Source organism: Chenopodium quinoa, unplaced genomic scaffold (genome assembly GCF_001683475.1).
Source record: "Chenopodium quinoa cultivar QQ74 unplaced genomic scaffold, ASM168347v1, whole genome shotgun sequence".
NCBI lineage: Eukaryota > Viridiplantae > Streptophyta > Magnoliopsida > Caryophyllales > Amaranthaceae > Chenopodium > Chenopodium quinoa.
This window is the reverse complement of record NW_018745684.1, coordinates 1,850,745-1,877,582: the sequence shown is the minus strand read 5'-3', so window position 1 is coordinate 1,877,582 and position 26,838 is coordinate 1,850,745. Positions and strand designations below refer to the sequence as shown.

Below are 26,838 nucleotides of genomic sequence, written 5' to 3'. Positions count from 1 at the left end.
GTACTGAACAAGTTCAAAGTGACCAACGAAGACAACATGCCTTTGATTTTATTGATAATTGAGTAAATTAGACAAATATCTGGTTTAGGGGGCTACAAGATTTGATACGTAATATACCACATGTGTATTTTTAGCAGGAGTCCGACCAATATTCCTATTGGACAAGAGGACTGATGTGGAAACATGATAGCCCCTCACAACACCCAATTAACGAAAAAACTATTTTATGGAAAATGTAGAATTAGCAAAATATCTGGCGAAACCTGTTTTGTAACTACAACTCCCCTCATGCCAAAGTGCCAATATCCTTCAGGCAAGTATTATGAGCTTAAAATTACGCGGAAATGGATATAAAAGAAACAATATACATAGCTCTAATCTCTTCGATTTCCTCTGTAGTCATCTTTAAAAACCGAAACAAGCTGTTTGATGCCTAGAGGCAAAGAGCCATGATTCCAAAAATTCTAAACCCATTTTCAGCATATTTTTCAAACCAAGAAAAAAAAGACACATACATATATGGATATACTATTCATTTGTACATATTATTAAGTAATAGCATCCATTGACACAGGTCAGAAACGGACAAGATAATATTTTAGGAGACTGTACAAGTATTAGGTCAATCTTTTATTTACCAGCACAGAGCAACCTTAACACTCCTGAACATTCTTGCAGCACCGTTGGTTCAAAGACATGGTGCGGGCATAAATTTGGTTGCTTGAAATTCAACACTAGATTTGAAGGTGTTTTCCTCTTCAAAACACAACAATTATGACCACAATGAGAAGGATGATTCCAAATATCACCAAGAGCAAACAAACCTGCAGATTCAGAAGAACTTCGTCGTCAAATTAGCTAGAAAGATAACAACAGTCAAGAATTAAGAAAAATATAGTGCTAATCATCCAAAAATTTATCAAGAATGATGTTCATTCCACAAAAGACAGCAATCAAGGACTCGGCAACAAAAGTCTATTTAGAGCTAAGTATATTACAAAGTTGTGAGTAAATATAAAGTGAATGCATGTTACACATCAAGAAGGTTAATTTTTAAAACCCAATTTACCAATAACACAATCAAGGGACAATTATTTCAATTGCAGACCCCTATGGAATCCATGTAGCAATATTGACGTCATCTAGAGAGTTGAGAGATCAACATTCCTAATTTCCTACATTTTTATTTAGTGAATAACATAATACAAACACAAGAGCATCAATCTACCAATCGACTTGTTCCAATCTCCCTATTGATCATAACGCTAATCCTTGCCACTCACATAATGAAAAACAAATGATAGCCTAAGTATTGATTACATTTTAAATAAAATTAGTTAGCTCAAGTTGCAGCTTACCAAAGAAGAACTAGATTTTTGGTACTTTGAAGCTTTTAGAAGTTGGGTAGTTCCTTGCGTAGTTGCAGCATGGGAACCTTCAATGTTTGAACTGATATCATCTGAAAGATTTAGAAATTGTTACCATGGTTCACAAGTGATGCAGGAGATACTTCACTTGAACAAGTAATAATATTATAAAGGAAATGTAACTACTTTTTTTTTAATTTAAATTCTCACCGATCATAACACCCTGATCATGAACAAGCACTGCCAAATCTTTAAAAATTTCATTCACTTCACCGATCTGCTGTTGGATTTCCTGAATCCCGTGCTCTCTCTCTTCTATAATAGCCTCATTAAAAACCAGCTCATTATCCAGATGCACTACCTCCTGTCTGTAAAATATCAAGGAAGCCAAACGAATTGGTGATGGATAGATACAAGAACACATTTCTGACACAGACATTTAATGAACTTTCTGACCACACAGCATTCAAAGCAGCTATAACTTAAAGCATCTGTCTTATGAAACTTAAAACATAATGGGTAAAGAATATCTATGCAAACTTAAAAAAACAGCAATAATATAACAATTGGCTAAAGCATCATACTTCAAAATATAAATTGTTGACGGCTCCAGTCATGACAACAATATTCCTCTACAGATTAAACACTATTTTCTGAAGATCCGCGACATTTCAAGTAAAAACCATTTAAGTACAGTTTCAAAAGGAAAAATTTGTTTCAAAAAAAAAAAGGAAAAATCAAAGAAAATAGTTACAATTTAAATGAGATGTCTTTATTTTCCGGTCACATCTAGGGAAGACTGGGAGTGAACCATGCACAAGGATCAACTATGTTAACTAAGCTGCCATTGACAATAATCTCCTCCACCTCACTCCTCACGCTGTATGTGTTCTCTATAAGTGTTTGGATATTGGAGCACTAGTCCTGGGCCTCCAGGCAGGACAAAGATAAGGTGTACAGTCTCTTTTCCCCATTATACTTCATGGACGAGGGAGGAATGTGTTATGTTAAAATCTTAAGACCCTAAATCTGACACCAACTTCCATCAGGTCATAATTAGGTAGTAACTTTTCTTTGATAATCTTCAAATATAGAAACAGAAAACATAATAGAGGTTAAACCAACAGTCATTCTAGAGAACCATCACTCACCTTCTAGACTCCAATAAAAGGGACTGCTGCTCCTGCCTTTGAAATGAGCTAATCTCTTCATCATTTCCACTAGACCTGCACCTAATACAAGATAATCAAATACACATTCAAAAGACATAGCACTGCACCAACTTACACAGCAGACATATCATTTTAACTACAAAACATTAGCTCAGAGAATTTATTACGATGATATCAACCTAATTTGAAAGAGTAAAAATTACTATAATATGAAGGAAATTTTGACTTTTACCACCTCAACTTATTGGCTTTTACCACCTACATAATTTAAAGTTTTATTTTACCACCACATAAAAAATAAAAAAAAAATAAAAAAAAAAAACAAAGTTGGCTTTTCCCACCAAAACCCAACTCCGGTGACAGAAAAGTGATATGGGGCCCACAGTAATGGCTACTTTTTAAATTTTCCCCCAATCTATCACGATTCCCGGCCTCTTTATATAAACCTAACTTCTTCATTTCTCAAAAAATTAACGTTGAATGAACATCGAATTTGCCGAATTTCTCCCCAAATTCTCAAATTTGCTCAAGCCTAATAATCCCATCAATTCGTCCAGATTTGTGTTGAAAAAGGGTCAGCTGAAGAGAAATTGGATATAGGTATGCATCTCACTTAATTCGCAACACACATCATGAATTCTTAGGTTTATTTGTAGCAATTGATGTCGTAATTTCTTCCAAATGTTATGTTCGAATGAAATTCTGATTATCACTTAATGAATTGACCCCAAAAATTAGAGTTTAAAAATTAGGGTTCATCTTACTAAAAATTAATTTGGGGGTTTTCGAAATAGTAATTGGTTATAAAAATTAGGGCTAGGGAATGATAATTGTGTTGAATTGGAACAAGCTTTTGGTCCCTTCCCTATTGAAGATGACGAACTCGTGCTGAGTTGTTGCGCTATTGTGGTGCCACCTCTTCTTCAACTACCAGATGACAAATTAAAGGAGAGAGGTGAGAAATTTAGGGTTTCAATTTTACAGAGAGATGAAAAATCTAAGGAGAGAGGTGAGAAATTCAGAAAAAATAATGGGAGGAAGGTGAGAAAGTGAAAGGAATTGAATAGGGAAGGTGAGGGTAATGAAGAGAGAGAGGGAAATCGTGTTTAGAGCATTTAATTTGGAGGGAAATAGAAAAAAGTGGGCCCCACATCACTTTTCCGTCATGGGAAAAGCCAACTTTATTTTTTTTATGTGGTGGTAAAATAAAACTTTAAATTATGTAGGTGGTAAAAGCCAATAAGTCGTTTTTTTGAGGTGGTAAAAGTCAAAATTTCCTAATATAAATACACCACTTAACTCTTGAAATTGTAATAAAAAAATTAAAAAGTGAGTAATATTGCACTGTTAAAGTAATCTTTTGTTTCAAGAAAGGCAAAGGAAAGGAAATTATTAACTTAACATCCTCCATTCCCATTTTGTTTCGTTAGACTTTAAAGAGGAGAAAGGCTATTTTATTCCATTCCTTGTGTCTAATACAAGTAATCCATTATCTCTCTACCTCTTCACTGGCTCACACCCCAACCACAAAACACCCTGACACTTTCAAGCCAGCCCTGGTCGCAGATAAATGCCTTACTCATTATCCCGGATCAGAAACACAATACTAATATTGGCCCAAAACTAAAAATGTAAACACAATACTAAGTTTTGAAGTCCTAGGATAGATTGTCTCATAACTTTGAATGTTACATCAAGTGACTACTGAGAACTTTGTACAAGGACCAAGACTTCCATACTCAATTACTCATTCCTAGAGCCAGCATAATGGGTAAGAACTTATACATAACTACATAGCTTTTCAACAAGATGGCCAAACTAGTTATCCATAATTAAGAAGAAATCATGAGAATTTATCATGGGATATCAAGTTAGTTGAGTAGAACTCCAAAGCTAGTTCAAGATACGCAAAAACATTTAGTTTCAATTCGTTCCCATCATACATAAGAAAAATATTTCACTCCATCTCAAATCAAGTTCCCAAGCTACACTTTTCACATAACACAAGTAGAATTTAAAGGAAAGAATCAAGATTGGATCTCAAGAACCCTTATTCAGCCAAAAAGTTGAAAGAGAATTCGGAGGAACCATATACCGGGGACCAACCTTGACACGCTTTATTGATTTGATTAATTAAGTGTTTAAGAAACATGTGAACACCTCCTCCTGAGATCGAATGACAAATATGACTTGACATTCCTTTATTCCTCATATAAGACCTGCATTCACCTCACTCCATTCTTAGGAGATCTCTGTGACACCAACCAGAACCAATAGACATAAAAGTCCTATTGCTCAAATTCAAAGACCCAAACTCTATTCCCAATCCAGCTACCCCTGCACGATTTTTCCAACTCACTTGCACCATCCCAAATATGGAATATGTGGACTAATTCAACTTGAAAAGTTTTGTTTCATTACCCTGCAAACTTTAATTTTACAAGGAGAGTGAAAAACCAAAGTAAAAAAGTTGAGGAATTGGGGAGATTGATAGAGCTTGAGGAGGGATTTAAAATCTTCTAAGGTCATAAGAGAGAGACAGAATGGGAGAGGTAGTCAGTGTTTAATCTGTGTTAGTTATTCCTAAAAGGCCCATAAAACCTTTTCTTGTACAATTAAACTATCTGACATGTCAAGGGAACACACAGGCTACTTTCCAGTAATAAAGTTACCCACTAATTCTCCCACCCCAATTTCGAAAATAGTGGATCAACACATTAAGTACACATTTCATGACTATTTCCTTCAACATACATTATCATATCACTAGGAACTTGAAACAAAATTAAACACAAAAAAAAAATAGACTCAAATCACTCAATGTCCAATCATCCATATCGGCAATCAAAGACATATTAAGGGAATAATGGCTTCCTCTCAATAAAATTCCATGATTAGCTTCCACAACTCACACTTGAATCTTAAGCAGATAAAACAACAAAAGAGATATAAGTGAGCAGATATGAATTACCCAGAAGCTGAAACTTCTTTTGGAACAAAGGGAGAATATGCAGTTTCCCTCTGTGCTGCAAGTCGTTGTGCCTTCTGGAATTCTTTAAGAACTGTTTGGAAATCTCTAGCAAGTTTAGCATCAGCAATTTTTTTGCTAGCCTGCAGTTAAGTAAAGAAAATTCCAAGTATAAGAGAAGCAGCAGCTAGCATACAAAGGACTAAATTCATTGAAAGCTAAAGATGTTGAAAACAACAGTAGAGAAAAGAGGGGGAAAAAAAAAACATATATACAGGATGGTGCAAATAGGCAACGGATTTCAGGGAAGTAAATATCGCTATATGAAAACATAAATGTGCACTTACACCGACTTCAAAGCGCTGATCAGTTTCACTGGCTTCCTTAAGCTTTGCTGAGGTTTCTTTTACCAACTGCCCAATATGTAACCTCGTCTTATGTCTGCATATAATGTAATTCTTAATGAGAGGTCACAGGAGATATATAAACTACTGTGTATAGGAATATTGTATTGCCATGTCAAAACTAATGAAAATGGAATTATATTGGGATCAATGGAGAAAAAATAAGGTAAAAAAAGCCTAGACAAATAAATACAATAACAGAATAAATAAAATGAATACAGGAATATACAAAGAATATATGCAATTCACTTTACTCATTAGCAACACTTTCTTACCATCTCAAATTGGTTGCAACTTTCTTGTGAGTAAACGAATTTCAACTGATTTAGGATAGAGTGGCATGAAAAGCATCAAGTAAACAATTTATCCTAGCAACTAACATTTTAGTTATGTGCTATCCGGAGACTAATCAACTGTATGAAACCACTACAATTTAGCACTATGATAGTAAACTGAAACATTATCCTTCGTAGCACTTGGTGATTCCCTTTATCAACAACACAATCCACCAGATAATGAAAATCCTCTGACTCCGAGAGTCCCTAAACTCCCAAATGTATACAATTCATTAATCTTTGGTTTGTGAAAATAATTATTATAATACCCGAATTGCAAGAAGCTGATCCATAAAATAGTACTCTAATAGAGTACAAATCAGCTAGTAAACGCCATTTACAACAAGCTGGCCAGATTTAGGGATTAGGATCCAATATCATGTCCTATGAATGAATCAAGTTCAGGGAATGACCCGTTTGCTCTAGCTCGACAAACTAGAAATGTGTCAAACCCAATAGACTACAATACCTAGCAATTCCTATTCTCTTTTTTGGTAGGAAATGGGGATGGGGGAGCAGTGTTACTGCCAAATCCTCCTATCCTCCACAATTTGTTATTGTTATTATTTTTATAAACCATCAAAAATAGTTCTCTTCCTAGAAAATCAAATTCATAATTCAAAGCCACAATGCATCCCAATTATAACCCATTTCAACAATTTCAATTTTATTCAATCAACAACTACAAATTGTGATAATTCAGCTAAATTCATCCCATCAAACAACCCAAATAGATGAATCAAAATAATCCCAACCCTAAACAAACATAAGCAATTCAATTAACACCCCCAATCACCCAAAAACCCTAACCCCACAAAGTCAAATTAAAAAAAAAAAAACCTAAATAGGGCAAACTCACAATCGATCGCGAAGATCAAGGGTATCTTTTGGAGTACCAAGGGTATTAACAAGACGTTGAAAAGAAGACACGGCCGTGTTAATCTTAAAAATACCCGCTGCAACAGCCTGAGAAGGATCTTGTTGCTGCTGCTGCCTTCGTATAGAAGGCAACGGTCTACCTGCCTCTAAATCGGCAAAACTCATCTTCTTGTCGATTTCTGCAAAATTGATTGAAGAAATGGAAGGGTTGGAATAATTTGGGGTTGACGATGAAGTGCTGAAAAGTGTGTTTGTGTGCGGATAGGGTGGAGACAAATTAGGAAGTTGCCGCAACTTCGCTGTCTTCGTACCAAGAAATGAAATAAAATTTGTGGTTTGATCTTGTTGATTTTCTCTTTCTTCTTGAGTTTTGGTCTGTTTGGTTGTGCTTTCTTTCTGTCAAATGCGTGGGCGTGGCTGGTTCGCATCAAGAGTTGTGTTGTTTGTCAACGAAACCCCCATCCACCCGCCAAATTAAACTTCTAAATTACTTATCGGATCGCTTTAATTTGATTATATAGTTCGTGATTTTTTACGTAGAATGACTTGAGACGTTTGGGACTAGGTTGGGTAATTGGGTAAGGTTAATGACCCACTAGGCATGACATGAGCCTAACTTGGGATGTCCCTCTTCTTCTTACGGTTCTTCCTCAAACTATAGTTCAAATTATTCGAGGAATCCCCCTTCCCTCCTCCCCTGTTTCAGATGAACCCTATTGGGATCTTTCTAGAGATGGTCAATTCACTGTAAAATCTGTGACTTGGCTTGCTCACTCCCATGTTCATCCTTCGTCAAAATGGGAATTTAGCTAGATTTAAAAATTGGATATTCCCCCAAAAATTCAGATTTTCCTTTGGCAAATCCTCCTTAATAGTCTCCCTACCTGTCATACTTTATCTTCCCGTCATATTGATGTCCCTAGTTTTTGTGCTATTTGTAATAATCACCTTGAATACCAGGATCACTTATTCTTTTCTTGTTCCTTTTCTGTGGAACTTTGGTCTTCTTCCTCCGTCCGTCAGTGGCTTGGTATCCTCCCCCAGATTACTCAGATACACGATTTTATTTCGCTTTCTTAAAGTCACTTCATCTAGATTCCTTCCTAAGATAGCTATCTTGTTTTGGAGTATTTGGAAACATCCTAATGCAATTATTTTTAAGAATTCTTCTACTAATATTCATAGTGTTTTTATACGAGCTTTCTCTTTGTTTAAAGAATGGAAATCTCGCTCACTTCTTGATGTCATACATAGTCCTACTATTTCATCATCTCCGCCACCTCCTCCTACCCCCCTCCCGTCATCTCTTGGGCTCCTCCTTCATTAGGTTTTTGTAAACTTAATTTTGATGACTCGGCTAATTAGAATTCTGCTACCGCAAGTGTGGTCAATTGAGACAACTTAGGTAATCATGTAGCCAATCGTACTTATAATTTAGGCTCTTGTCTGGCCTTCCTTGCAGAAGCTATTGCCCTTCACAATGGACACTTTCTTACTAGGGAATATAATATTTCCGATATTTTTATTGAAGATAATTTAACAGTTATTAATATTTTGGAGGGTCATTTCAGCTGTCTATGGAAACTTCATCTTCTTATGGCAGATGTCAAGGCTATTTTGGATTCTTTCTCGAGCTTTTAGGCAAGACATATCTATCGGGAAGGGAATCGGGCAGTAGATTATGTTGCCTCTCTCGGCTATTCTACTCCGATTCATCAAGATTTAGATCCGGATTTTAGATAGTAAATTTTCTTATTTTTTACTCCTTGATAGATTAGATCACGGTCTTGCGAGAAGACGTACCTAATCTCCTTCATGTATCTTACTTTTCAAAAAAAAAATGTCATGAGCCTGACTAAATAGGTGTTTAGTTAAGAGTTTTTAGGACAAAAAGAGTTGTTTGGTCATTTCAAAAGCTATATAAAGAGATTTTGAAAGAGCTTTTTAGTTTTTTGGTTTTACTAAAACAACTAATAGCTTATAGCTATTTATCAAACACTTTTACATAGACAAATAATGTAAACAATTTACAACTAGTCAAGAGAGTTAACAGCTAACAACTAATTGCCAAACAGGGTCCAGAGTAAATTCATGATTAAAAAAACACAAGACCGCAACTCCTCTTTTTATATGCTTTATGTTTTTTTCTCATGTAAAACGGGTGGGAAACACTCTAACTCATTTAGTCGCAAGATGGAGTTCTAGAGGTTGTTATGAGTTTGTTTGTTTGGGAGTTGGGACTGTTCCCTCAAAGTCTTATGACTTTGGTAGATCTTGATTTGATATAAAGTACTACCTAATGTTTTCATTTTGCAAAAAAAAAAAAAAAAAAAAAAAAAAAAAACCTATATCTCTACCTATATTTGCTTGATGTTTCCCTCCTTACTATAAGAGATTTTTTTTTTTAGGACTATTATAGGAGATCTTATTTATTTATTTTTATTTTTAAAATATTTTTTGAATGTGTGCAACAAAATAAATGAATTATAAGAATACCTTCTTTTTTTTTTTACGAGTATTTTTTTTGGGAAGGAACACCAAATTTGGGTTTGTAAAACAGTCGTAAAGGACAATAATATAGCCGACCCTCAATTAGTAACTCCCATAATACAAATGCTTAACTTAAGCCGTTTTAATTAAAAAGGGGCGAAAAGCGTGAAAGTGATAAATATACGTGACGGCAACGTTAACTTAACCTCCTCACCACCATCGCCCAAAAAAACTCTCCCTCCAAATAATCCTGTCTCACATTTCTCATTCCTTCTTATTCCAGCAAAAACCTAATTCAATCAAAGTCAATCAATTTCTTCTTCATTTTCTCTCTCCTCTCTTCGATCGATCTCTCCATGTCGGTGCGTTTTCTCTCTCTATTTCTTTTTAATTGATCGCATTTCTATGTAATTTATGCGTTTCAATTTAATTTCAGTTTAACAAATTAATTTGTAATATTAGTTGATTTGATCATTTCGTGATTGTTTTTTTCTTGTTTGATTGCTAATTAATCATATTTTTTGTCTTAATTTATGCGTTTGAATTAATTTTTATATGTTCTTCCCTATTGATATGTGTGTTCAAGTTATTTATTTTATTTTGCTTGGATTTGATTCTGGTGTTTAGGGTTTGAAATGGTAATTAGAGAAATTAGTTTTAGTATTGATTTGTTGGATTTTTTGGCTATTTCATTTCTTAATTAATCGAGCAAATCTGTAAATATGTAGTATTATGTAGTGATGTAAAAATATATGTATGGAATTTAAGTGATGATTTACTTTGTATTTGTTAGCAATATAGCCAAAAAAAAGGTTGTTAACTTGTTGTGACCTGTGGGAATAGATGACCTAGCTTGCAAAGTGCAGATCACATCAAGGGAATGGAAATGAGGCAACTTGATTCTATTTTTCAGTTTTTTTATTTACTATGTTGAGAATCTGAACGTCATTACAGCGTAGTAGTTGTTTTCCTGTGAGTCCAAGAGGTAATGAATTGGTCGCTTGAGTGTTAAGCCGTTACTCGATTATAAATTTACGAAGAAGGAAATTGACATCTTCAGATTAACCTTAGCGAGCATGTCATCAATAGCCAGTGTGGCAGTGTTTGTCATTTGAACTCAAATCATGCATCTTGTCATTTCATCGATGTTAAGGATCAAAAGTGTCATTTTGACGATCTAATTAGGATGTAAATGATGTTGATTTAATTTGGTGCCATTTCTCTTTGCTGTATCATTTTAACTAATTAAGTAGCCAATTGTCGTTGGGGTCTATTATTTTTTGCCTTTTGTCATTTAATTTTCAGACCACTTCCATGCGTTCTTTTGTAGGTATCTGTGTATTTCCTCTAAGCGGTCTCTTCTCACATGCATGAGCCAGGTGGACTAGTTTGTTAGTTTTTAAAAAAAACCATATAAAAGAAGACAGTGTTCTTATGTAGATATCTGTGTATTTCGTTATATTTTTCGTCACACATTTGATAAGTTAATTCTCAGTGTACATTCTTAATAACTATTATGTTATATTCTGAGGTCTTTTGCACCTTGTCTCTACACAAGGGCTTAGGAGACACTGACCATGTGACCCATTCGACATTGCATTTTGCTGAATAAACTATATCTTTGCAGATAAAAAGTGTGAAAGTGTGCAATGTCTCCCTTGGAGCATCAGAACAAGACATAAAAGAGTTCTTCTCATTTTCTGGTGAAATTGAACATATTGAGTTGCAAAGGTTGGTTATTATGTGTGGCTTATCTTGTTGATTCTGTTTCTTCTCGATATGGTTCCCTAGAAAGAGGATTTTAGAAGTTTCCTATAATAATCAATTAAGTAAACCTTATACTCGGTATGATAATGTAGTACTGTATCTTTACTTTCTAAGTTATGTGATTTCAATTTTTCCAAATTTGCTGTTGTCTTACCTCCAGTGAGAATGAGCGATCTCAAACTGCATATGTCACTTTTAAGGATGCTCAAGGTGCAGAAACCGCTGTTCTTCTTTCTGTAAGTACACTTTTTTGAGTAAAGACCTTTTGCTATATTGTGATGTTTTATTTGTCGTGTACTTTCTTCTCCCATGGAATCTGTAAGGTATTATTGTTTTTATTTATAGCTAATTATGATCTGAAAGTTGGGAATAAAATAATGTTTTATGTAGGTATAGTTGAAATCCTGGTTTTGGCTTGAATTTGTGGGGGCCAAATTTAATGTTTACAATGGGATTATCCTTGTTACTGAATTTTCATTTCATAATTAACGGAAAAATTTACTGAGATACAATAGCACTGCACTGGGATCCCACTGATACAGAAACTGACTTTGAGATCTCTTTATTGAGCTGTTTTGTATTGTGCAAGGGATTTTTTAAACCTGTCTTGACCTTGGTACAAGATGTAGGGTCTTGAACCTCACTGATTGCTCTTTATAACCCTACATGCTACCCTGACTCCCTCACAACTTCTGTGGGGGGGGGGGGGGGAGGAGTGTGGGCCATTGGGATGGAGGGGGAGAATATAGATCTATTATGGTAGAAATCTCACAAATTGAAGTGGTTATACGAATATACGTGCTACAATGCCATCCTTCTTGCTGCCTCTTCTTTTCTTCTGCTGTTATGGTTGACAGGAGAGGGGTGGGGAGGTGTATTGTCTTATAGTTGGGTCTGTACAGTCCTAATTTGAAATTCTACTTCACTTTCCAGGGTGCAACCATAGTTGACCAATCAGTAACAATAGCTCTTGCACCGGATTACAAGCCGCCAGCTACTGCATCAGCACCACCAACGGTATGATTTATCCATTGTGTTTTAAACCAGGTGCTATACGTATGTTGTTGAATAGGAGGATATGACAATATTTTAATCTATTAGGCCACTGAGAACACTGGCGCTGTTGGGTCCCCAGTGCAGAAGGCTGAGGATGTTGTCACTACTATGCTTGCCAAGGGCTTTGTCCTGGGGAAAGATGCACTGAACCAGGCAAGGGGGTTCGATGAAAAGCATCGCTTTACATCTACTGCTTCCGCTACAGTTGCATCTCTGGACCAAAAAATTGGCTTGAGTGAGAAGTTTAACATGGGCACAAGCTTGGTAAATGACAAGATGAAGGAAGTTGACCAGAAATTCCAAGTCTCAGAAAAAACGAAATCTGCATTCACAGCTGCAGAGCAGACTGTTAGTAATGCTGGATCTGCCATTATGAAGAATCGCTACATTTTGACAGGGACTTCTTGGGTTACTGGTGCTTTTAGCAGGGTTGCCAAGGCCGCCGAGGATGTTGGTCAGAAAACAAGGGAGAAGATGGCCGAGGAGGAGAAAGGAAGAAACACAGCAGCTGGCTATTCTCAGGTATCTGAGTCTGGTTCCCCAAGAGCCAGTGGTCACCAGTGAGTGACAAGGGTTTGATCTTGTAATGCGACTTTTCATCTGAAATTTGTAGCTGGTGAAGTTTCATCATGCCCCACTGTAATTTGATGTTTTTGGTTGGTTTAGTAGCAGTTTTAGATGTATAGATTGTCAAGTGAAGTTTGTGGTGTTTATTCTACTCCAGTTTTACAGCGAGGTTTTGTATCGTTTGTATGGTCATATGTTAATTTAACTAAGCTCTGCATATATTTACCAGTTATTTGCATCCTCTTCATTTTTTTCCTTTCCAGAAATGCTGCATTTTCTTACAAAGAGAAATGGAAAAAATTACAGTATGAAGTTCGTAATTATGGAATCAGATTAATATTTATTAATTTTTCAGCTATAATTCTGAAGCTATCCGTATCCAAATAATTTACAATTGGATTTTACAAAATTAACTGTACTAATAATATTTTTTTTCACAAACTAATAATTCTGCCTAAGTTAAACATCCAAAACACATTCTAAACTAATCTGGTGATTGCTCCATCTTTTCTAATACCCTAATCCTGCCTCAAATGGCACTTTTGTATGCCCAATCCATGACGATCCATCCACAAATCGATCGACAGTGAATCGCGCTGCCTCGACAACTGACATGTTAGCATGTACTCCAGGTGATATCACCCTCTGACTAATATTAGCTCCTGGACCATAGTTCTGAAACTCACCATAAAATACATCATCTAGTGTAGTTGTTGAATTCCAAGGTATCCACCCTTGTGGATCAATATGATCACCTATGTACGATAACATATAGACCGTAGTTGCCCCTTCGTTCCAAGGACGTCCCAAGTACGTGGTGTAGTTTGATTTCACAGGCTCCAAGTCCGGGGCAGCACGAATTTGACATTCGTGGATGGATATCCCAGCACATATGTTAGAGCACGGTCGTTTATGGGCAATTATCGTATTCGTTTGTTGTTCCATAGGCTTACGAGTGTATATGGTGCAATTTTGAAACACTGCTTGTGCCTTTCCAAATATGAAGTCTATTGTGCCGTATATGTCACAGTTTCGGTAAAATTGGCGATTTGAATGTATGTACAAGGTGTCTTGATACCCTTTCATCTCACACTCGTAAAACACCGAGTGCTCGGATTTTACCAAGAGTGCTACAGCTTGGTGATTTTGTGGTCCTGCTGTGCTCTCAAAGGTTATACCACGAGCCACAAAACCCGCACCCGTGACTCCTACACAGGGTAAGTTCAAGTTTATAATCGAGATAAACAATAGAACATGTCATAATTTTACGTAAGAATGATGGTGTCATGGTGAGTTCTATAATTCAACAATCAATTGAAGTTGTTCTGTACATTAAGAAAACAAGGGATATAAAGTATATTTACCAAAAGTGGCAGTCTTTATAGTTGTTATATTATTTGTTCTAACGCTTTTATTACCCGTGATAATCGTCTTGCCTTTACCAGCCCCTATAAACCATAGATTGGTTTTAGATTTTCCCACCGTTAAGTTCGCCTCTTGATACCTGTGCCGAAAAAAAAACAATATAAAAAAAATTACATCAACCAATGGACAAAATCGACAAAATTTGATCTTATAATAAATCAAACATAGCCTATTACCTTCCTGCCTTAACATGAATAATGAATGGAATACTACTGTTCTTGGGAGCCATTTCAATGGCCTCCTTAATGGACCTAACAGTAACATTAGGCCCAATACCATGATGAGAAACTGTTACATTGGGCTGAATGTTTGCTAGATGTGAGCCCAACAACTTCTTGTCCTTTTTTGATATCCATTTTGGGTCACCCAGATTTTTGTGATCCATATTAGTGGGCTCAAGGCCCATTAACCTTCTACCTGAAACGACGTCGCAGTTTATTATCATGCTTGAAAGATCCAAGTGGTTGCTTACTATTTGCCACAACTCTTGAATGATCTGAGCCGTCTGATGTTTTACTGCTCCACCTGCTTCCTCAAATCCCTCCGTACACGTGTCTTGGTTTGAGCATACAGTTGCCATCCACGTCATCAAGTCAACCATATAGCTTTGACTCTATTTTTTATTTCCAAAGAAAATATCACAAGCTAATTATTACTCAAATAATTCAATATACCATTTTTTTTAAAGAGTAATTATTGGCAAACCTAATTTTTAAAACTTCATATTTATGGAAAGAAAGTGAAGAAAAAATTAGCATTGGGATTCGATTATTTCCTTAGTTATATGTGCATTGTTCCAAAAATTAAGAGTTGTCAAATGGTTTTTTTTCATCATCAATAATGGATGAACATGTTAGTTATTCTTTAACTTTGTTGATCAGCTTTTTTTCAACATTAATAATAAATTAGCCATGTATGATTATATTCTCTCCGAATCTTAAAAAAAGAGTCACGAAAGAAACCATTAGAAATACAAATGTAAAAATAAAAGCAGGCCACCCATTTAAAAATGTTACGAGTACAATATTTGCTTTTCAGAGAAAACTTTACAATTATTGTAATGTTTCATTTTGGAAAAGCTTTTATAAGGAATTTCAAATTACTTCACAGTGATCCGTATGGATGCACTATAATATACCCTTATTTTTTAAGCCTTACCATGAACATGCATGAGGAGTCTTTTTTACCGGCTTTCTTAAATTTTTCACTAGTACATGTTGTAATATTATTGGAATGAATGAAGATTTTATGTTAATAGTTTATTCTTGTAAAGTAGCAATATATTCAGTATGACGAGTATTAATAGAGGCCGGATTATATATCTATCGCCAAGATTTTCTTTTTTTTTTAACAATAAAACTTTGTTATTCCCTCACAAAGAAATAATACTCCATACTTTAGTTGAAATTATAAGGAAAATCTTAAAATATTCATTATGACGAGTATTAATAGAGGCTGGACTATATATCTATCGCCAAGATTTAAAAACTCTAGAATTTAAGACGATGTAACACTTAACTCCGGCATTCCACACAAGTACACAAAAGACTTTAACTATCAATCTCAGTAGCATGCTAGCTAGCACCCTTACCAAGCTACACCATTGCCCTAATATCATACAAGACAAACTACTAACCATCAAAATTGTAATACTAGAAGTCTAAAACTATATAATCAAACAACACATAATGAGAATTCAGTTTCACCAAAATTATACAAACATTAATACGTAATTACTTACTCAATTAATTATAACAATTATTAAATTTAATTACCTTATTGTTATCTTTATAATTAGATGTTGATGATAACGTCTTCATTAGGAGGGGGCGAGTACGTGTGAGCAAGTCCACCGAATCTTGTATGAACCCTACACAATCATCATGAGCTGACCATTGAAATGACTCCTTAATTTCATCTAAACCCTTCATTTCCATCATTAAGTAATCTAAACCTTTTCTTAATCTCTCCATTGTAACATTTAATGACACTTGCACCACCACATTCTCCTTCACCTTACCATGCCTAATCGTCGCCTCAACACCGTCGTGGTTGTTACTTTCCTCCACCAATTGTGTGTTTATCATGTACTCTCCTAGAGAGTTAACACATAGGTCCGGATACCGTGTCATGGCACATATCCGTATGAGCGACATTGAAGATGAGGACGACATTGATGTTAGACTTAATCCGGGGGAGAAACTAGAATTATTATTTGATAATGATGATGGAATGATAAGGGTGGTTTTGTAGTAGTGTTTGTGTTTCATCACAGCAATTATGATAATTGTTAATGATGCTAATAACATTACTAGGAAAAATAAAACAAGGAGTGTAACAAGGGCATACTTTACCAGGATGTCTTTTCGGGTTTGAGTTTGGATTCGCGGTATGTTTTCTGAAAATCTAGCCGAATCTGTGGGTTGGAGCTTACCATACTCCATTGATTAAAAACTTTTCTTGGCTAATATAGCATAAGGTTAGAGATGAATGTATTTTTTTTTTTTTTTTAATGAACTTCAAAAGATTAAGTTCATGAACATATATTTATATATGTGTATAATATGCATAATTTTAGACTCAAATCACCTATATATCTTAGATAATTAGGCTATAATTACGTAGTCACATTAGCTGGGTATATACAATAATATAGCTGGACGTGAATAATGCGTAAAATTTAATTATTATTATTACCTTAAATGTATGGTAGGATAGTAGGATATGAATATATGATATATGTTATGGACTTATGGTGTATGATGGTGAAATTTTATTGCTTTTTTTTTTCTTTTTTTTTTTTGAATCAAAATTTTATTGCTTAATTGCACAAACTTTATTTTCAGTCATTTTTTTGAGTTACACAACCACACAAACCAGAAATAAAAACAAATAAATTATTTCATAATTCCCAAAATTTTCAACTTTTTCATTCCGAACATTCCTTCTTTTTTACGTAATTTTCAAAAAATTACTTCGTAGCTAAAGTTTCCAATTTCTAAATAAAAATTAAATGGAGAGGATCATGTCTGGATTGATGAATGGTTTATGACTAGGATGGTAGGATATGACTTGATATGTATAGCTTTTTTGGTGTTATTGTAAATTTGACATAATTTTGAAATTTGACACATAATGATAATATTTTTTTCCTAAATTATATGAAATGGATTGAGTTTTGATTCATACTAAGGGTCTGTTCTGTTCATTTTATTTTCACTTATTTCAAGAATAATAAATTTTTCAGATCAGGAAAAATAAGTTTTAATAAGGATTAGCCAAGTACAAATTACAACTAAAATAAATTTTAATAAGTTCGGATAAGATAAGGTAAGTTCCGATAAGTAAAAATCAGGTGAATAGAACACATTTTCAATGAATTAAAAAAAAACTAATGGATTTATTAAATAAATGGGTATGAATAGAGTATAGGTAGTCCGTAGTCTCACTAAATTTTGATTTTGGCTTTAAAAAGATTTAAGGCATTTAATGTGTGTACATTGTTGGTAGGATAAACAATGACTTTGGTTCTAAAAAAGTTTGAAGAACGTGTTTGGGAACAACCATTTTGAGAAAGAGGGACGTATCAATTGATTAATTGAATAGTTCATACTAGACATAAAAAGTTTAAATCTCAATTTTTGGAACATTCATTTTGAGAAAAAGTGATTGATTAAGTGATTTTTACAGAGTATTTATTGTTCATGAAACATCATATAATCATGTGAATATATGTTGTTGTCATCTCCCTTCAAAAAAAAAAATATACGTGGTTGTCATCTTACTTAGTTGGTTAAAGTATTTAGGGTGGTATATATATTAAATATAATTATGAGACAGATTAAGTTTAGTCTCAGTATCATTTATTGCTTGTGACTCTCTCTTGAAAAGAAGTGAGAATATACGTATTTAAATGTCAATAGGAATTCATGTCATGAAACTCATTGTTAAAAAGGAATTTGATCCAAAGTTTAGGATTATGTTCTATGAACTATGATAAGTCGTGTCTTGTGCATATTTTTAGGGTCTTTTTAGGAAGTTTTTAAGTCTAGATTAGTCGTTCATAGCTTATTTTGGGGACTTTTTTCCAAACTAAGCTTTATTAACAAAATATTTTGCAAAGTGGACTCGTGGCAAAACTATTTACCAAACTAAGCTTCCAAGGTAAAACGCTGTCTCGGACAACGTTTTATACCCTGGTTTTTTTTTAAAAAAAAATATTCAACGAGTAAAACGACGTCTGAGACAACGTTTTACATGTTGACTTTTTTTTAAAAAAAAATTCATAATTTTTTTATATTTTAATTATAAAATCTGAAATTAAGAATTTTTTTTTAAAAAAAATTAACTAAAAACACTGACTCAGTCAAATTAAGAATTTAAAAAAGAAAAATAAAAGGTTAACATGTAAAATGCTGACTCGGTCAGCGTTTTTAGTTATATTTTTTTTATTTTAAAATTAAAAAGACGAATTTTTTTTTAAAAAAAAAAAAAAGTCAACATGTAAAACGCAGTCTCAGACAGCGTTTTACTCGTTGAATAGGGTATAAAACGCTGTACGAGACAACGTTTTACCCTGGAAGCTTAGTTTGGTAAATAGTTTTGCCACGAGTCCACTTTGCAAAATACTTTGCTAATAAAGCTTAGTTTGGAAAAAAATCCTTATTTTGACTTGATTTGGTTTGGTTGTGGTCATTAGATGCTTTTATGGGTAGTTTTGTTGTTTTTGATGTATTTCAGGATTAACGAGGCTATTCAAAGGATTTACAAAGTTACGGATCTTGATCATTGCTTGCAATTCATTTTAAAGGCTAATGTTTGATGTTGAAGCGAAAAGAAGCCAAATCCCAGCCAAACACGCCCATGTCACACAGGGCATGGGCATGTCATTGTGTTTTGAAGAAGCAGAAAGTTGAATTTGAAGTTTTATTTGAGGCATGCCCATGCCTCGTCGAGTGGAGTTGGCCCAGCGAGACACGCCCATGCCAAGATGTGATACGCCTGTGCCTTTACGAGTGATGTTGCTACTGTGGGTGCCATTCCAGCGAGACACGCCCATGTCAGAATTAGACACGTCCAGGGAAGTTGAAAAAAAATTGTTTCCGACATTAGGCACGGACATGTCCTGGGTGGCACGCCCATGCCTAGACGAATTTGATCGATTTTGATCCGATTTCTTTCCTTATTTTATCCTATCTTTTAGCTTTATTATAAATACTCTTTAGCATTATAATTTCATTGTCTATCATCTTAGAGCCCTATTTTTCTCTGTAGACTTTATTTTCATTGTAATTCAAGATTATGCACTCAAGATTCTTCGTTTATCACTAATAATTCAAGATTCGGTATTTTCTTATTCTCTTTAATTCCTTTGATTGATAATTATGTTTTTCTTAATTCTTGTTATTGTTTTCATTACTATGTTTAAGTAGTTTATTTATTCCAAGATCTAGTGGAACCCGAATATGAATAATGCATGATTTAATTCTTTAAATTCTCTAATGATAATTGCAATTGATATGTTTAATTGATTGTGCTCCTGCCAATACTAGATTAGGGATAATTAGTATTGTTATTAATCCATTGTTTTTATCACAACGGGAGTTGAGTTTTAACGGGTTTGAATGAATCAATTAAGGGTTCGAAGTTCATCACAAGAGTAGTTGAATGGATGATTAGGAAGTTAGAGTAATGTGCTCAAAGTCTTTAATTTACATGATTGCACGGAAGTAGGCTTGATTGTGATTAGAGAAGCCATTGATAACTCAGGAGAGACCATTGATACTATTTAGGGATTACTTTTCCTCATTAATCAATTGAATTATATGATTAGGGGTAGAACGACTATTGCGTTAATTGTATTTGTGGTGATGCTTGATCTTGGATGTTTTTAGCAATTGATTTGTCATATTACTTAGATTTAACCGTTTTAATTATTTTTAGTTATTAATTCTCACTTTTACTTTGGTTACTTGCTTAGTATTTATTTGAGTCTGTCTAATTAGTCAAACCATAGTCCATTGGGATTCGATCTTTACTTGTCTATCTACATAGTAGTGGTCTTGTTAACTTATTTTTGTTAGGTACACGACACGCCTATCAAATAGGTTATCCCGTGCGATGCACGGTTAGAATTAAGCTTTCTTGTAATTTATGTTCTGTTGCATTATATTGTATATAAATACTATAATTAGATATAAAAATAATTTACATTTAAGGATATATATGAACCACATCATTTACAATTAATAATTGAAATAGTCAAAAGAAAATTATTTAAGGAATGCATATTAATGAAATTTGAAGAAAAAAATACATAGTATATAATTAGCACCAATGCTTCAAAAAATATAACTAGCACCAATGTCATCTTACTTAGTTGGTTAAATACATATATACTCATGTGAATATATGTTGTTGTCATCTTACTTAGTTGGTTAAAGTATTTAGGGTGGTATGTACACTAAATACAATTATGAGAGAGATTAAATTTAGACTCAGGATCATTTATTGCTTGTGACTCTCTATTAAAAAGTAGTGAGAATATACATATCTAAATGTCAATAGGAATTCGTGTCATGAAACTCATTGTTAAAAAAGAATTTGATTCAAAGTTTAGGATTATGTTCTATGAATATGTTTAAACTAGTACTCTCTACTTCTTATTTTGGTCTACCCCTGCTTTATGTTTTGATGTGTATCTTTTTTTTGCATTAGACTATTAGTGCGCTTAACTTTAATCTATTTTTTGTAAACATGTTTTGTCGAATATCGATAATTCTCGATTGAAATTGTACAAAATCTCCAACTTCTAATTCTCATGGAGCAATATGTTTACTTTCATGGTTACTTTTTTTACCTTTTCACCTTATGGGACATGAACCTTTTTTTTTTTTCACCTTTTTTACTTTTCACCTTATAAAACCTGAAATATTTTTTTTTTTCATCCTTTTGGAACTTGTGGTTGATTATGAGGCAATTTAATTTGAAAAAGCTTACTAACCAATCTAAGCATTATTTAGAGTTAAAAAAAAAGTTTAGTAATTCCAAATCAAAATAAGATCGTTAACATCAAACTTAAAAAAAAAAAAAAAAAACACATAAATTTTAAAAAATAGCCTTCTATTTTCCAATTTTCTTCCTAAAACTAAAATAGCAAACCACAATCCAAAACTCCAAAACAAAAAATTTCTATCAATTGAAGGAAGCTGACTCTATGGGGATTGCTGAAAGTAGGGCTGTACAGAGTGCAGTTTGCGGTTTGAATATTGCGGTGCGATTTTTAAAAATGACCAAACTGCGGCTTGCGGTTTGGTGCGGTTTTTCAAAAAATATTTAGACCAAATCGCACCGCTACCCGCACTTTAATGCGATTTGCGATTTTTATACTATATTTTCTTTAAAAAAAATATAAAAGAACTGAAATATATGAGCTAATCTTTGACTATTAGTTAATTAAAAAAAAAATTAATATTTGAATTATAAATTAATAATTATAAAATAAAATAAAAGTTTTGTTTTAAAAAGAATAATTATAATTTTAAAAAAGTATGGTTAAACCGCAAACCGCACCGCACCAAACCACATTTTGCGATGCGGTTTGGTGCGGTTTTTTTAGAAGTGCGGTTTGAAAAAATTACAAACCACAATTTTGCGGTTTGATGCAGTTTAGGATCCAAACTGCACCGCGAACACCCCTAGCTGAAAGTAAGGGTGAAACAAATGCGGTTTAAAACCGAACCAAACCGCAAATCAAACAGAATTAGAAATGTGGTGCGTTTTTTTTTTTTTTTTTTCTTTTTCTAATGTGGTTAAGTGCGGTTTGAGGAATCCCAAACCGAATTAATATGGTTTTTGTTTCGGGGTTTTTTATGCGTCCTGCGGGAGAGTTACAACACCAAGACTGGATCACGCGCCTATACCTGCAAAACAACGGAGACTCCCGGGGGTGGGAGTTCCGCCTCCGACGATCAAGTTAGAACGTGTTCGGATGTAAAAAGTGCGGAATGTAAAGGGGAATTAGGCTCCTCTTAGGAGAGGAGTGATCATCCGACTGTCTGAGACAACCTCAAAATCTGAGTGTTTTCACTCTCTGATTTGTGTAGATTGAATGTGTATTCAATTGAGTTCCCCTTTTAATTGATGTAAATGATCAGTATTTATAGTCCTTTGGGACAGGTGCCCTTTTAGGTTATTTAAACTAAGTAGATGGGATACCCACCGTTTTACGGTTTTTAGAATTATGGGCTTAAAGCCTGTTTTCCCCTTAGAATGACACGTGTCATGCTCTAATTGGCTCATTGAGCGCTGAGCTTAGGGACACGTGTCGCAGTGCATTGGTCCACATGTCAAGGGTATTTTTACCCTAAACAGTTTTAAGATTTGAAAAACCAAAACCGACCGAAATTCAAACCGAATTATGGCCCATATCCAAATTATAGCCTAGCCTATATATATAATTTCTACCCTACATATATAAAGCCAAAGAATAATAAAACTTGTGTTTTTTTATGTCCTAGAATGTCAACCAATGTGCGCGATGTTGGAGCGAATGACCAGTTAGATGGAGCAAAAAGGAAGAGGATGAAAAATTTCGATGTGGTTCGCTTTTCTTTTGAAAAACCGAATTAAAACGGTGTGGTTTGGTTCGGTTTCAATAGTAATATGGTGCGGTATGGTTTGAAAAATCCCAAAACCGAATTAATGTAATTTGGTTTTGGTTTGAACTATAAACCACACCGCAAACCGAACTTTCACCCCTACTTGCAAGATTCGAAATTTAAATAATTAGGAAAAAAAATTCTCAATTTACCCCAATTCAACGCTTAGCCTTAAGTTTATATACTTGGAAAAATAATTCTATATTCACCATTCAACACAAAAAAATTCGAAATTCTAAAAAACAAGAACAAACAAATAAAATAAACACACTAACAACACTAAGCATCAATTTTAGCATTATAATTCATGAATACCCATAATTGCTAAGATGCTTTAAATCCGCTAATAATCTGCACCAAAATCACCTTCGGAGCTTTAATTTTTTTTAAAAGGGAGAACAAATAGATGGATGTTGATGATGAGGAGTGGGAGTTGAAATGACGCCTTATTTTTATTTATTTTATTTTATTTTTAGAGTTAACACGCATTATTTTTTTGGGGGGAAACTAACAAAAAATTTTCACTGCAAATAAATTAGAACCTAAAACAATTGGTGGGCCCCACCGTTTAACCATAGTTATCTCACTAAAATTCTTTCCTAGGTCCTAAAAGGTGATGAAAAAAAAAGGTTTAGGCCCCAAAAGGTGAAAAATAAAAAAGTTTAGTTCCTACTTGTCACCTTAACTCATGGAAAAGTGTTACATTTAAAGTCGAGACATGTTTGTGATTTCGATGAACACACAACGCCCATTAATTTTTGTGCCGTACTCCGACTACAGTAGGAACGAGCACAATCCGACCCAATCGAGTGCTTGAGCCTACCCTTATTAAAACTAATTTTTTAGGGGACCCTTAATGAGCCTTACTTATTAATGGTTGAAGCTCTTGAACTGTCAATAATGGTTGGCATTCACATATTTTTATTTTTCAATTAATGTTTGGAAAAATAAACCCCATTTAAATAATCTTTTCAAACGTAATTAACGGGATACATACACACTCCATTAACCAATCACCAACCTCTTATTTTATTTGAAAATTCATACCTCTTTTGACTCTGTCATACTTTCACATAAACCAAATATTCAAATAGATAATATAATTTGTTCACTATAATAATCAAAATTCTTCGATTAAATTTGTCAATTAACATTATCTACTACACTTCTTAATGATTGAGAAGAAATATCAACATTATTAATCGGAATTGTTTTTTAGTTTTTTTTTTCTAAGTTAGTTGAAAAATTAGGGTTCATCAGAATCAGTTTCAATTAATAGTGTAGCAATTGTCGTTGACTTACCACCGAATTGCATTCAATTCCAATTTTTGATTTCTGAAAAACATCCGTCACCTTCTTTTTTTTTTCCCCCAATTTTTGCCTCTAGATCCGTAATTCCCTAATTTTCTCTCTCTAACTCTGTTTTTGTGATCCGAAATTTCCCCAAATCACCGACTTTTTTGGAATTTACTCAATTCTAGGTCAAAGTATTGAATTTTGTTATCTGGGTTTCATCAATCGCATTGGAAATTTCAAGAATTCTGGGAAAATTTGATCAATTTTGAGTAGAAATTTTAAGGGGAAGGAGGGAGAAAATGAGTAGTGATAAGGAAGGAGTGAAGCTAGACGACGAACAAATTGCAGAATTGAGGGAAATTTTTCGAACATTTGATCGAAACAACGATGGAAAATTGACTCAATTAGAGTTAGGGTCATTGTTGCGATCATTAGGGTTGAAACCTAGCGAAGATCAGCTAGAAACCCTAATTCAAGCAGCTGATAAGAATAACAATGGGATGATTGAATTTTCAGAATTTATTTCTCTGGTATCCCCTGATCTTATTCCAACAAAATGCCCTTACAGTGAAGAACAGCTTAAGCAGTTATTTAAGATGTTTGATAGAGATGGCAATGGATTGATCACTGCGGCCGAGCTCGCCCATTCGATGGCGAAGCTCGGGCATGCTTTGACTGCTGAGGAGCTCACTGGTATGATCAAGGAGGCTGATACTGATGGTGATGGTTGTATCAATTATCAGGAGTTCTCTCAGGCGATCACCTCCGCCGCCTTTGATAATTCGTGGACTTGAATTGAAGTGGTTTTGCTGGTTTGTGAGTATTTAGTCCCTTCTTTTACATTCAAAGGATACATGGTTTTGTTCTGCAATTTGTTGTTGACCTTTAATAACCATATATACTATCAGTTCAAGTCTTTGATTAAGGTTTCTGTGGATTGCTTTTCATGTTTTTTGGATGACATTGATTGTTTACTTTGGAGTTCTTGCTCTTTTTGTTTGTATATATACCGATGTTTTATATAAAGTTTCAGCGTCCTTGGTTCATTTCATGTATTGGAGGCTAAGCTGGTTGTTTTCCACGATATTGAGCAATAAACAAGTTCAAATTTACCTGATAGTATGCCTTCAGTAGTGATATTTGTGTTTTAATGATTAATTGTCAGACTTCTAAAATCAGAACAGTATTGGAATCTAGTACTCTGTTACTTATACTAATGATCTGTTTGGAAGATCATACTCTTACAGTATGGAATTTGAAAGGTCACACGGTATTAAGAACTTTTCTTCCTCTTCCCATGCTTACTATTGTGATGTTGGTTGCGAGCTAGCTGATTACTCTAAGAATTGCTAATAAAATAGCTTGTTAGAAGCCAGAACAAAAAAAATTCCTTGTTTTTCTGCAATGTCTTTCCTGTAAAATTTGAAGCTGCTGCTTTATAGAGTACCAAATCATCAAAACCATACTCATGAACGAAGAATATTGTGCGTGGAGCTTACAAAGTTACAATGAATTTCTTTATTGATCTTTTAAAACTATCAACAATATCCACACTTGCTTCGAACTGCCCTGTTGTTACTTGTTAGGGATGAAAACAAGCTAAGGTTGCTGTCTTGTCATCAGTACATGTAAGGATATATAAAGGAGAAGAGTGAAACATAGGGTATTTTGTTGTAGTCAAAATGGAGCAAACCTTTCTTTGTGTCCCCCATAACAGTGCTTCGTTTTAAGGTTGAGGGTGGCAGTAGGGTACACCTGCTGCACTTGTTATAAAAGTCACTAGTGAAGATGGAGTTCCTAAGCTTGTGGCATTGCCATAATGCGGCAAGGTTTTATCTCCAGAGGTCAAAAAATGGGCTCCATTTAGAAACAAATCCCCTCGTGATGTCCAATTCTGTTTCATCCATTCGCTTTGTGTTGTATCAAAATGACTAGTGACCTCTGAGAGTCATCAAAGCATTTCATTGCTGCTTAGAAACATACACCTTTTTTAGTTCTTGCTAGGTTACCTATGCTATGCCCAAGTAACGTCTGAATTCGAAATTTTAAAAATTTTTAACTACTCTAATATGCTAGGGCTCCCTTTTTCTTCTTTTTACTCCATTTTTAAGGGAGTGAAATGAGACTATTTACATAGTTGAAAGTTTTAGAAAAAGATGGGGCGAAGAATGCCACCAATGGTCGTGAATGAGTTAAGCATCAACTCATTCTCGAGCTTGATTACCATATTCTGAGCAAAGTTTGTCCATAATGGTTCATCCTGGATGACCTCATACCTTAATGTCCCAGGTCTAGGGTTCTTAGGGTCATCATCAGGAGTTGTGTCCGCATAAATGCTTCCATAGTTACCGCCTCTGGCATTCTTACCAAAGCCGATGGCACAGGCAGCTAATTCTGGCAGTTATTGACCCAGTTTGGATCACACCTGCAACAGTCATCGATGGGATTGCCG

At 34.4% G+C, this 26,838-nt stretch overlaps 4 protein-coding genes across 5 annotated transcripts; 2 read left to right on the top strand and 2 right to left on the bottom strand.

The window, feature by feature from the left end:
• Positions 1 to 369: 369 nt before the first annotated feature.
• On the bottom strand, positions 370 to 7,570 carry LOC110717378 (syntaxin-22-like). Of its 2 annotated transcripts, none has more exons than XM_021896056.1 (7): positions 7,106 to 7,570; positions 5,855 to 5,948; positions 5,511 to 5,650; positions 2,519 to 2,599; positions 1,578 to 1,735; positions 1,359 to 1,459; positions 370 to 824 (listed from the first exon to the last, which is right to left on the bottom strand). In XM_021896056.1, exons 1-7 carry the CDS (start codon positions 7,288 to 7,290, stop codon positions 759 to 761), a joined length of 825 nt encoding a protein of 274 aa, XP_021751748.1. In that variant the 5' UTR covers positions 7,291 to 7,570; the 3' UTR covers positions 370 to 758. The 2 variants fall into 2 exon arrangements, with proteins under 2 accessions (XP_021751748.1, XP_021751749.1); XM_021896057.1 differs by having other exon boundaries at positions 2,519 to 2,593; positions 7,106 to 7,568.
• Positions 7,571 to 9,767: 2,197 nt separating this feature from the next.
• LOC110717615 (binding partner of ACD11 1-like) lies at positions 9,768 to 13,237 on the top strand. Its single transcript, XM_021896361.1, has 5 exons — positions 9,768 to 9,977; positions 11,243 to 11,346; positions 11,543 to 11,618; positions 12,316 to 12,399; positions 12,484 to 13,237. The coding sequence occupies exons 1-5, from the start codon at positions 9,972 to 9,974 to the stop codon at positions 13,000 to 13,002; spliced, it is 789 nt and encodes a 262-aa protein (XP_021752053.1). The 5' UTR covers positions 9,768 to 9,971; the 3' UTR covers positions 13,003 to 13,237.
• Positions 13,238 to 13,515: 278 nt separating this feature from the next.
• On the bottom strand, positions 13,516 to 15,010 carry LOC110717514 (probable pectinesterase/pectinesterase inhibitor 61). The gene is made up of 3 exons (XM_021896234.1): positions 14,607 to 15,010; positions 14,424 to 14,509; positions 13,516 to 14,213 (listed from the first exon to the last, which is right to left on the bottom strand). Exons 1-3 carry the CDS (start codon positions 15,008 to 15,010, stop codon positions 13,516 to 13,518), a joined length of 1,188 nt encoding a protein of 395 aa, XP_021751926.1.
• Positions 15,011 to 24,080: 9,070 nt separating this feature from the next.
• On the top strand, positions 24,081 to 25,508 carry LOC110717871 (probable calcium-binding protein CML18). The gene has a single exon (XM_021896654.1). The coding sequence runs from the start codon at positions 24,686 to 24,688 to the stop codon at positions 25,178 to 25,180; it is 495 nt and encodes a 164-aa protein (XP_021752346.1). The 5' UTR covers positions 24,081 to 24,685; the 3' UTR covers positions 25,181 to 25,508.
• The last annotated feature ends 1,330 nt before the right edge of the window (positions 25,509 to 26,838 follow it).

What these genes read in the sequence shown, in the direction of transcription:
- LOC110717378 (XM_021896056.1), bottom strand. Translation starts at nt 7,290, where the DNA reads ATGAGTTTTGCCGATTTAGAGGCAGGTAGACCGTTGCCTTCTATACGA. An exon ending in CTTGATCTTCGCGATCGATT is followed by an intron (nt 5,949 to 7,105) that starts GTGAGTTTGCCC and finishes CATTATATGCAG; the next exon opens with ACATAAGACGAGGTTACATA. An exon ending in AAAAATCTAGTTCTTCTTTG is followed by an intron (nt 825 to 1,358) that starts GTAAGCTGCAAC and finishes CTGAATCTGCAG; the next exon opens with GTTTGTTTGCTCTTGGTGAT.
- LOC110717615 (XM_021896361.1), top strand. An exon ending in GAACATATTGAGTTGCAAAG is followed by an intron (nt 11,347 to 11,542) that starts GTTGGTTATTAT and finishes TCTTACCTCCAG; the next exon opens with TGAGAATGAGCGATCTCAAA. An exon ending in AAACCGCTGTTCTTCTTTCT is followed by an intron (nt 11,619 to 12,315) that starts GTAAGTACACTT and finishes TTCACTTTCCAG; the next exon opens with GGTGCAACCATAGTTGACCA.
- LOC110717514 (XM_021896234.1), bottom strand. Translation starts at nt 15,010, where the DNA reads ATGGCAACTGTATGCTCAAACCAAGACACGTGTACGGAGGGATTTGAG. An exon ending in ATTCATGTTAAGGCAGGAAG is followed by an intron (nt 14,510 to 14,606) that starts GTAATAGGCTAT and finishes TTTTCGGCACAG; the next exon opens with GTATCAAGAGGCGAACTTAA. An exon ending in AGGCAAGACGATTATCACGG is followed by an intron (nt 14,214 to 14,423) that starts GTAATAAAAGCG and finishes TACCCTGTGTAG; the next exon opens with GAGTCACGGGTGCGGGTTTT.
- LOC110717871 (XM_021896654.1), top strand. Translation starts at nt 24,686, where the DNA reads ATGAGTAGTGATAAGGAAGGAGTGAAGCTAGACGACGAACAAATTGCA.